The sequence below is a fragment of the Budorcas taxicolor genome, chromosome X (genome assembly GCF_023091745.1).
Source record: "Budorcas taxicolor isolate Tak-1 chromosome X, Takin1.1, whole genome shotgun sequence".
In the NCBI taxonomy this organism is placed as follows: Eukaryota; Metazoa; Chordata; class Mammalia; order Artiodactyla; family Bovidae; genus Budorcas; species Budorcas taxicolor.
Genome location: NC_068935.1, coordinates 4,864,913 through 4,877,031, shown reverse-complemented (window position 1 = coordinate 4,877,031; position 12,119 = coordinate 4,864,913). Strand labels below are relative to the sequence as shown.

The following is a 12,119-nucleotide window of genomic DNA, read 5'->3' as shown; positions in this document are numbered from 1 at the left end:
TGCATACTAAAATATATTATTACAAAAAGGATATAACATATGTTATTGACATCACACACAGCATGCTTGGGGCTGGTGCATGGGGATGACCCACAGAGATGTTATGGGGAGGGAGGTGGGAGGGGGGTTCATGTTTGGGAACACATGTAAGAATTAAAGATTTTAAAATTTAAAAAAAAAATGAAAAAAAAATAAAGAATATTGACATAAAAAATAAATAAATAAAACATCAAAAAAAAATAAAATTAAATTTAAAAAAAAATCCCTCTGGATAATTAAAATATTAATATTCAAAAGCAAAACTAAAGGCTTTCCAAATGAATTTAGGAAAACAAATCACACAATGAAGATTTGCAAAAGTGCTTTAATAAAATGCTTGCATAAACTTTCATTAAACTTGTTAAGCTTAATAATATTCCTATAAGAACTTGTTCATCTAACCTATAAGAATAAAACCTTCTTATACATAAAATAGAGCATTTAGTACTATAAATAACACATCAGAACATAAAACTTACATCAAGTCTGGTATCTGTGTACTATGCAACTATAAGAGATTATAATTTATAAAAATTTCACCACACTGAATTCAAAACAATTATACTTTAAGAAAAAAAGTCAAAGCTGACCCTGCCATTTAAATGTAGTATAATTTTATCTTTTAAAAAACATAAACTTATGGTAATAAGAGCAGATTACTATATGAACATGAACTGGGTACCTGAATTCATAAACTACTTTCTTTAGCTCATCTGAGTTAATCAACTACTATATTTAGCATAACATAACAGTATGAATATAAGATGCTAAATCAAAACATAGAAAATGAGTCTATGTAAAAACACTTTTTTTTGTCTCTTAACTGGCTCCTTGACTGCATCTATTTTCTCCTAATACTTAGATATTTTGGAAAAAGAAGCTCCCACGCAAGAAAATAATAATTTTCAACTTTTTCTGTACCTTTGCTTCCCCAAATTCATCCATCCAGGAGTGTTTTCATCTCCTCGTTGGTAAATCCTACAAAAAGGCCAGTCAACTGGCCATTATCTCTTTCTAAGCTTCAAATATAGTTAGAAAAACAGTTAAGTTCAAAGCAGCTGGAAAAGCAGTGAGGTTCCAAAGGATGCCACTTCCAATCTTTTCTTAAAAAAAAATCTACTTCCTAAAAGTCACACAAACTCAGTCACAACAGGAGGCAGGGTCTTCAGAAAATGAAACAAAAGTTTTCGGTGCTTCAATCAGCAGATTTGAAATGCTCTTCATCCACAGTGGGGGTAGATGTGGCCGTCCACGGTCAGATAATCAATGGCTTGCTTGACGGTCCAGATGCTCAGGTCACAAAGCTTGGTCTGGAGCTCATGAATCAAATGCAGCACCTCATTCTGGACGAAAATGGGGTGGTGCTCGCCGTGCTTCTGGGCCTCACCCCATTCTGATGGATCAACAGGGCCACTTTGCCCACAGCCCGCTTGGCAGGTGTTATCCAGCATCATGTACGTTGACCGTTTCTAGATTATGTGTGTGCTGTACTCATTCATGTCCTGGAGGACATGGATTTTCAACTTCTCAAGGCTCTTCACCTCTGCAGAACATTCCAGGATACCAAACACTTTGGCATATACTCCCACTGGAAGCAGAGTCACCTCCTGCTTTGCTTTATCTCTGCCAACCCACTGGCAGACCTCGATAGGTTTAATGGTCCTATCGTAAATCTTGTAAAGTAACTTGCAGTCTTCTCTGCCTGCCTTATTATTCCCACAACAGAAACTTGGGAAATCTTGATTCCTCTAGTCTTGAAGATGTTATCAACCAGAGTGGAGGTGAGCAGTTGGTTTACACAAGGAACAATAGCCTGGATTTGGGCCCTGGATCCCATGGACTTAGTAGCAAGAGCTACCCTGCCCTGAGACACTGGGTCACTGCTTCCGCTGGCTCCACCTGGGGCAGAAATGCTGCCATAGCTCCCAAACCCATTCTTACTCATTATAACGGCAGCTCCCGCAAAAGAGGAAGCGGGCTTTGGCTCCAACTAGCAAGTTCCACAGGCAGGCTCCAAACTTCAGCATGGGCTACCACCCAATGCGGAGTTTGTGAGGCCTGCAACTGTGGAGCCAATCAGCTGCCAGGATGCAGCTGTCTGTAGTCAGCTGGGACCTGCCAGCTTCTCACTTCACCCAAGAATACTTTGGGGTGGTCTGATACCTATTCTGCTGTATTTTAAAAGACCCACGTACAATTTCAAACTTTTTCCACTATGTTTATAAAAATATATTTTAACAAGGTTCCCTCGCCCCCACCTTATTACTAAATGTCACGACTTCTATAGGTGTATTTAAAAGATTCATTTATTCACTCATTCAATTAGCCATTCAACAGAAATTTTCGGAGCAGTAAGTTCAGTATAGTTTGTGTGAGGAGGCAGTGGCGGCAGAGCAGGGTGGCAGGACAGGGACAATGGAGAATCTGCCACTTTTACGGTCCTCAAAGGACTCACATGTTCAAATCATTAAAACCAGAAGCATTCTGGAAAAAATAGCAATAGCAAGACAGCCACCTCTGAATAAATATCAAATCCAAATGCAAGTCATATCTTATGATTACCTTTTTAAACTATTTATTGGAGAATTACACTCTTCCAGTCATTGTGCCAAATGCATTACTGGTAAAAATAAATAGTATAAGATATTTCAATTTATACATAAATTCAAACAAAACTGAGCTCTAAATTATTTGCAAGCTTCTGTGGATAAGTCAGGGAAGTACTAGTCCCATCATATATTAGGAAAACCAAGAATAAAATGGAAATAACAGTTTCTGTAAACTCAAATTTCTGAACTTAATATTTTAGTAACTGTGGAAGTAGATCCCAGAATATTTTCATATTATACTGAAAATCTGTTTATCCCTATAAAAATATTTTATGTGGAATGTATTTAACTTAAAGACTTTTTATGGTTGATAAAAGTACACCAATTATTGGAATCTACCACTAGCAAGAACTTCTTCCTTAAAACTCCTTCACACCTAAATGTGTAGATTTTTAAGGAGTTTATTAATATTCTCCTATTTACTTTACTGGGTAAAATAAACTGATTTTTGCTATCCCAAATTACATAAAAGTGTGAATAAATATCTAAAACTTGTAAGAGAATACAAAATACTATTTACTTCTCAAGTTAAAAAGGAATAATGTCAGACTTCCCTGGTGGCACAGTGGATGGGCATCCACCTGCCAGTGCAGAGACATGGGCTCAGTCCTTGGTCTGGGAGGGTTCCACATGCCAGTGACTGGCTGGGCACGAGCTCCACAAGTGCTGAGCCCACCTCTAGAGCCTGCAAGCCACACTACTGAGCCTGCGTACTGCGACTACTAAAGCTGGCGCACCTAGAGCCTGTGCTTTGCAATGAGAAGCCGCCACAATGAGAGGTCAGCACACTGCAACAAAGAGGAGCCCCTGCTCACCACAGCTAGGGAAGGTCCACAGGCAGCAATGAAGACCCAGTGCAACCAAAACTAAAGTAAGTTTCTTAAAAGAGAATAAAAGAGCCGTATATGTAATTTATTTTACAAATAAATATATAATAATTGTTATATGAGTACAGACTTTCATATAAATGTGGACATTTAGCCTCTGGACCCATATTTTACATAATCATTGAGGAGTTAACCATCCAAGTAATACTTGTATTCTTAAAATTGCACATTATTGGAGATCAGATTAACTATATATTTTTTAATGTTTAGACCTCATAATTAGACATTGTTTTATTAGCTAACATCAGTCATCTGGTCATGAAATCTTGAGGTTAAACTGATGTGATTATATTCCCAACAATTATATACAGTACACATTGTATGAATCGCACCAAAACAGTAAAAAGCACTGACCTGACAGGATTGCTGGTTAAAGAAACCCTCAGAGATTCTAGGCAGTTAAGAAGTTTCTCATCAGAAATACCAGATCGTAATTCATGAACATATTCTTGTGAAGACAGGGTGCATTCATGTTTGCTGTTTTTCAGTCCTCCCTATTAAATAGGAAAAAAAGAGAAATTCTTTTAGGCAAACAACAAGGTTTTATTAAAAACTTCTGAAATAAAATAATGCATAGAATATGTAAATATTTTACTATTAAAAAATGTGAGCAGAGTGTCAGGCATTTAAAATCTTTTGGTCATCTAGAATTGACATGGTAAAGACATGTTGTGTTGAAGTATAAAGAAGAATTTTCCTTTAAAAGAAAATTACACTGATGGTGCTTATGACCTGAACAGAATATGGACTTGAGTAGCATTAATGCTCGGAGAAGGCAATGGCATCCCACTCCAGTACCCTTGCCTGTAAAATCCCATGGACGGAGGAGCCTGGTAGGCTGCAGTCCATGGGGTCACGCAGAGTCGGACACGACTGAAGCAACTCAGCAGTAGCAGCATTAATGCTTAAATTCAAAATCCAAGCATTAGGATTAACATTAGCTGGTCCTCCTTTACTCGTAGGACATACATTTAGAAATCATTTTATTAAGTTTACTAGTTACTTCTAGTCTATAAACTATAATGCAATACATTATATATAACCCAAATCTATTGAAATATGTCAGAATATCACCCTATCGCAAAACCAAGGGAAAATGGTTATTAAAATCTAAGACAATATAGTCTCCAATTAGCATGTTTGTCTAAAGCATTCACCAGTTCCCAACTATTCCTTCCGAACTATGCTACATCCATGCTATCGATTAATCTTTAGAAGTCATTAAATGCATTTATTTGATAGCGACTAGTTTTTAGCTTAATTTCCAATATACACAGGGTTATTTCTAGAACTCATTATCTCATCACAGCTTCTGAGCTTCATCACCTTACCATAACTATGTAAGTCATTTGGGGAAAAGGCTGGGAGAAAAACATCATCAACACATTCATGCTTCTAATAATTCATAGTTTCAGATCCCAGATCTACATAATCATACATAATCATAACTGCCCCTTTCCTATATTACTAATGTATTCCCCTGGATTAAAACTCTAGCTTGGAGCCCATTTTGTAAATTCATATGAATTACACTCAGTTTTTGCTAAGTACCTAAGCTAGAAATAGGAAAGCAATTTTTTTCAATTTGATAGAAGGTATGTCACTAGAGGATATAGAGTTAAAAAAAAAACAATATGTTAATAATGAGAAATAGATTCCCTAGGGTTTCCTAATATTTGGCTTTTTATTGAAAATGCCTCCTGGTATAGAAACTGTCACTCATTCTTAATGTATGCGGTTTTTTTATTCCATTAAATAGTAAATGCTTAAAGTCTGATAAAGTCTCATGTACAAAAACCATTCCCTCACACCACCACAGCGCTTTCACTATTACAGCACTTAAGACACTGGGGCAGAGTTCATTGCGTGTGCCTCTTTCTGTTCTAGACTGGAAGCTCCATGTATGCCAAGTGTCTAACACAGTGATGGCGTTTAGTGAGCATCAGCGAAAGTGTGCCATTACGGAATCTGTCCATAATAATGAAAGAACAAGGAATACAATTTCATAGTTTCACTCCAATTGGACAGTAGATATTCAGGAAGTCTACTGAATAAATCACCATGTAAACGGCACAGTAAGTACAACCATCAGCTTGAAATCATTTTCACATTTCTGTAACTTATTTGCCCAGCTCTTAAGGCTACAGATCCACAAGGACTAGCAAGTAAACATTTATAGTATAAAACTTTGCAGATCTGAAGTCACATTCCACTTTCATAGGACCCCCAAATTTATTTTCTCAATTAATGGATGACAAGGCCATACGGATCCTACCCCGGAGGCTTTATATACACAGGGCTTAGTCCTACGGAACGATCTTTGTATTTGCTGTTTTTTCTGCCTGGAAGACTCTGGCCTCTATTGCTGGTTCTCATCATTTACGTCTCATGCCACCAGTCTTCCGTCTTAACACTGCACTTATCATCACAACATCATTTTAAATCTCACTTATCCTATTAGCTTTATATAAGCTTACTGCTTTATATACTTGTTTACTGTGTACATCTCATTAAAATATAAGCTCCACAAAGCGGGAAGCTTGCCTAACTTGTTCACTGTTCTATCTCTAGATATTAACACAGTGCTTGGCACAGAGTTAAGTACTCAACATATATTTCTTGAATGAATGATGAATATATGAAGGGTGAATAACCAAAAAGGTGAATAACCAAAAAGGTGAATAACCAAAAAGGTGAATAACCAAAAAGGTGAATGACTGGTGACCTTCAACATGCCAAAGCTTTCAAATTCAGTTTAGTTTCACTTCAGAATATTACAGTTCTGAGACATTCCATTACAATATATTCAGAGATGCTGCTGCTGCTGCTGCTAAGTCGCTTCAGTCGTGTCCGACTCTGTGCGACCCCATAGACGGCAGCCCACCAGGCTCCCCCGTCCCTGGGATTCTCCAGGCAAGAACACTGGAGTGGGTTGCCATTTCCTTCTCCAATGCAGGAAAGTGAAAAGTCAAAGTGAAGTCGCTCAGTTGTGTCCAACTCTTAGCGACCCCATGGACTGCAGCCCACCAGGCTCCTCCATCCACAGGATTTTCCAGGCAAGAGTACTGGAGTGGGGTGCCATTGCCTTCTCTCAGAGATGCTAGCATAAGGTAACTTTAGATAGTATATGGTATGCTGGGAATGGCTCAAACTGCCACTAGGTATGCATCAAGACCCCCTCATTTACCTTCTAGGTAATCTTTGCTCAGATGACTGAACGGATCTCTACAAAAATGATTGCTCATGCTTGATTCGGGGTAATAAATACCAATCCCTCATATTTGTTCTGAGGATTAAGTCAGACAATGCATATCAAAGTGCCAAAAACAAGAAACATTTCATATATGCTGTGGCTTCCCGTGTGGCTCAATGATAAAGCATCTGCCTGCCAATGCAGGAGACACAAGAGATTCCCCAGAGGAGGAAATGGCAACCTGCTCTGGTATCTTTGCCTGGAAAATTCCATGGACAGAGGAGCCTGGTGGGCTAAACTCCACAGGATCACAAAGACTCAAACACAACAGAGCAAACATGCACATATGTATGTTGTACCACAGACAGAGTAAGGTACTGAGAAAACGTTAACTTCTCTTCTTCTACATGGTTGTGGGTGAGAGATTCTTTACGGAACCACTGGGTCAGTCTATCACCTTGGGACTCACCTCTCCCCCAAGTCCTAGAAATTGGTTTAAATTTCACAATTGAGGATACTCTATGGTTATACAGAATGAAAACAAACAATATAATGGAGCAAGACAGAAAATATATAACTTTATAGACCAAATGCCTTTTACCAAGTTTAGAAGGACTTTGCGGTTTTAACAGTAGTTCATATCTGAGAATTATGAAAACATGATAGAAACAGCATAGAAAGGCTGGCCTGGCCCTTAAAGACCAGCCCTGCTAATACTACCATTATAGAAATAGGGAATCAGATTGATTTGCATGACCCTAGCTACAGGTAATTAATGAGGTTGTGAGGATAAAACACCAACATTCTGGTCCTTGGGTTACTTTTCTTCTTTAACTATATGTCACTTTTTCTCGACATTTCGTAAAGGAAAAAAAAAAAAAAAGAAACAAGTATTTAATTCTGAAACCTCTATTACAAAATGTCAAAGTATCTTCAGCATAATCAATATGGTACAACATAACATTAAAGAAATCACCTAAAGACAAAACAGTGCAATAGATTAAACTAATTCTCACTATATTTAATAGAACTGTAATACAAGAAAGGCTTATTATTAACATCCTGTTCTGATACTGAACAAAGGAAACAACTAGATAATGGATTGATAATAATGGAAATTTTAATTAGCTGCTCTGTACGAGATTAATGAAAATTACCACTGTGCCCATTTGATCTTTAAAAAATAATGCAGACAAAGTTAGCAATTAGCACACATCATGGTCTTCCAAAGCTAGGTGAACAAAGAGCTTTCCTAATTTGAAACCATTCCTTAATTTGAAAATCACTGGAATGGAGATACTTGTCAGTATGACTGTGTTTGTATTATTCTAACCAAAAGAAACTTCAGTTCACTTTACACTCATCCTACTCTAATATGAAATTTTCATATCAAAATCAGACATGCAATATTCTAAAAAGCTATTTTAAGATTGCCGTGGAGATATCACTTCTGATTTTAAATTAACTTGGTCTGAGTATGACCTGTTATTCTTTAATGTAAATACAGACTTAGTTATAAATTGAGGAAAGGTTCCACATTCTAAGCTGTAAAGGTGTCTTGCTGCAGACACTGGAAAAAACTATTAATTGTACACAAGTCTTTTCAACTACAGAGTGCACACAAATAACAATTACTATCAATGGTATAATCTTCAAATAGGAAGGACAATATTATTGTCATGAAAGCAGTAATATCATTATTCTTATTGACCATGATTTATGAACTCTAATGTAGTCACGTTACTTTAGCTACTTCAACCAAGTAAGTGTCTTATCTTTGACTTCAGTTTTCTGAAAAAAGCAATGTTACAGATTAACAAATTTGGAATTATATCTAAAAAGGGTCACAGCATTGTTTTCGAGAGGCTCCTATAAGTTTAAATGCATAAGAAATAGCAAGCCATTTTCCTCATCATCAGTTCCATGAATTCCAGTAGAAAAGGAAACAAAAAACATGTGCACAATACAAGTTGATCTACATATTTATTCTAAAAGTGATGTTTCTGGAGGGCTATACGAAGTTGAATATGCTGGTAAAACTTTTGGTGACCTCTCTCTATTATACAAGAAAAGCATCTTGTAAATGGAATCTATTAGAGATAATTAATTTATTCCTAAAATATAAAAGGTACTTTTAAACAAATATATTAGTACAACATTTAAACAATTTGTATGCAATTTGCACTGACAATTTAATTGCATGAAAATATAGTGTAAAATATACTAATATTATCCATTTAAGATCTGTGAGATAAAAACATATATAGAAAAGTAGTATCACAAGATAAATTCATATACTGTCATTTCTCATTGCAGGACATATAGCTTATAATTAAGACCTTTTCAGAGCTCAAATGTAAAACATAGAATAAGAGAACACATCCTAACATCAAGCAGAATAATATCTGCATCATTGAGGTCACAAGAAAAGAAAAAACAAGACGTCAGAAAAATTATTCGAGCAAATAATGCTGAAAACTTCCTGAATCTGTGGAAGGAAAACAGATATCCAGGTCCACAAACTCCAGAAAATTCCAAATAATATGAACCCAAAAAGAGAAAAAAAATGAGATGTATTATAATTACAATGAAAAAAGTAAAGGATAAAGATAGAATCCTAGAAAGAGAAAGATAAAAGCAACTTACTAGATACAAAGGAAATCCCATAAGTCTATCAGTAGATCTTTTGCAGAAACTTTACAGGTCAGAAGGGAGTGGCAAGATGTAGGAATAATGCTGAAGGAAAAACTTGCTGACCAAAAATTCTCTAAATGAGGCAATCATTCAGAATCAAAGGAGAAATGAAGAGGTTTCCAGAGAAGCAAAAGAAAAGGAATTCTTCACCACCAAGACAGCCTTACAAGAAATGTTAAAGGGAATTCAGTAAGTTAAAAAGAAAAGGACTAATTGATAATAAGAACACATACCTAAGTAAAAATCTCAGTGGAAAACATAAAGAAATAATAAGCATAGTGGAGCAATCACTTACAAAGCAAGTATGAAGGGTAAAAGACAGAAGGAGTAGTACTATTTTTAAAACCAGTAATTAAAGGATGTATGAAATATAAATGTAAACTGTGTCAATTAAAACATAAGACATGAGGGGAGAAATATAAAGTTTGGAATGTGTTCAACATTAAGTTACTATTAACTTAATAGAGAATGTTATAAACTTATGTGAACCTAACAGTAACCAAACAAAAATAATTACAGTAAATACATAAAAGAAAATGAGAAAGGCATCTAAATATAATGGTCAAATCACAAGAGAATAGAGAAAGAGAAGAAAAAACAAAAAAGAATTACAAAACCTGCCAGAAAACAACTAACAAATTACAATAAATATATACCTGTCATTTACTTTAAATGGAATATTCTACCTACCAAAAATTACCTTAAATGGAATAAATGGCCTAGTCAAAAGACATAGAGTAGCTGAACAGATGAAAAAATAATGCCTTTCTACAGGTATAATAATAATGCTGCCTACAGGAGACTAACTTAAAACCTAAAGAAACTCACAGACTTAAAATAAGGGGATGGAAAAAGATATACTGTGCAAACAGAAATGAAAAGGAAGGTTGGGTAGCAAGATTTATATCAGACAAAATAGATTTTAAAACAGAAACAGTAACAAAACTCAAAGAAGGGCATTACATAACAATAAAGCAGCCCATCCAACAAGAAGATGTAACATGTATAAATATTTATGCACCCAACAAAGAAGAACCTAAATATATAAAGCTAATATTCACAGAGATAAGGGAATAAAGAGATAACAATACAATAACAGTGCGGGACTTTAAGACCCTACTATCCTTACATCAATGGATAGATCATACAGATAGAAGATCAGTATGGAAACATTAGCCTTAAAAAACACATGAGACAAGATGAACTTAATATATATACAGGACACTGCATCTAAAAACAGCGGAATACACATTGTTTTCAGGTGCACATGGAACATTCTCCAGGATAGATCAAATGTAAAGTAAGAAAACAAGTCTCAAAATTTACTAAGACTGAAATCATATGAAGCATCTTTTGCACAAGGGTATAAAACTAGAAATCAATAACAAAAAACTGGAAAAGAAAACATGGAGATTAAACAACCTGCTATTAGCAACCAATGGGTCAACAAAGAATGCAAAAAAAAACAAGTCAAAAAATACCGGAAACAACATAAATGCAAACAGAACATTCCAAAATCTTTGTACACAGGAAAAGCAGTTCTAAGAGCTAAACTCATAGCAATACAGGCCTATCGCAAGAAACAAACAAACCTAACATTACATTTAATGGAACTAGAAAAATAAGAAGAAAATGAAACCAAAGTTGGTAGAGGAAGGAAATAGTAAAGATCAAACAGGAAATAAATGAAATAGAAACAAAAGAAAGAAAGAAAAGATTAATAAAACAAAGAGCTGGTTCTTTGAAACCGTAAACAAAATTGATAAGCCTTTAGCTAAATTCATCAAGAAAGAAACAGAGGGACCCCAAATAAAATCATGAATGAAAGAGAATTTACAAGCAAAAGCACAAAAACACAAAAGATAGGAGATTGCTAAGAACAATTATACACCAACAAATTATACAAGTAAAAAGAAATGAATAAACTCCTACAAAGACAAAATCTTCCCAGATTCAGTCATGAAGAAACAGAAAATATGAATAGGTAATTACTAGTAATTAAATTGAATCAGTAATCAAAGAACTCCAACCAAGTTCTAATCTAGATGGCTTCACAGGTGAATTCTACCAAACATTTAAAGAAGAGTTAACGCCTCTTTTTCAAATTATTCCCAAAAACTAAAGAGGAAGGAGCACTTCCAAACTCATTTTATGAGGCCATCATTACTCATACCAAAACCAAATAAAGATACAACAATAAAAAAAAAAAAATCACAAGCCTATATCCCTGATGAACATAGTTGAAAAAATCCTCAACAAAATATGAGCAAACCATAACCAACAAGGACCTACTGTACAGAACATGGAACTTTGTTCAATGTTATGTTGCAGCCTGGATGGGATGGAGTTTGGGGGAGAATGGATACATGCATATACATATGGCTGAGTACATTCACTTTTCACCTGAAAATATCTCAACATTATTAACTGGCTGTACCTCAATACAAAATATTCAAAAATACTGAAAACGACAAAGTTTTGATTAATGGTCTTCAATTCTTAAAAAAATATGACCAAACCAAGTTAAACAGTATATTAAAAATACATCACATACCATGATCAAGTGGAATTCACTCCAGGAATGCAAGCATGGCTTCACATTAATGCTAAAACATGTAGCCCTACATTCAGTGCAGCATTATTTATAATAGCCAAGATGTGGAAGCGACCTAAGTGCCTCTTGATAGATGAATGAAT

General features: G+C 35.4%; 2 protein-coding genes across 2 annotated transcripts in view; both read right to left on the bottom strand.

Moving 5' to 3' along the window:
• The window catches only part of DIAPH2 (diaphanous related formin 2), a 791,835-nt gene that overhangs the window by 547,613 nt on the left and 232,103 nt on the right, over positions 1 to 12,119 (bottom strand). Inside the window, exon 6 of the mRNA XM_052663405.1 lies at positions 3,890 to 4,029. Within this exon, the coding sequence (XP_052519365.1) occupies positions 3,890 to 4,029 (140 nt within the window). The remainder of the gene's footprint in view (positions 1 to 3,889; positions 4,030 to 12,119) is intronic.
• On the bottom strand, positions 1,235 to 1,984 carry RPA4 (replication protein A4). Its single transcript, XM_052662993.1, is given in 3 exon segments — positions 1,235 to 1,273; positions 1,275 to 1,720; positions 1,723 to 1,984. Coding segments are annotated over 3 exon segments (747 nt in total).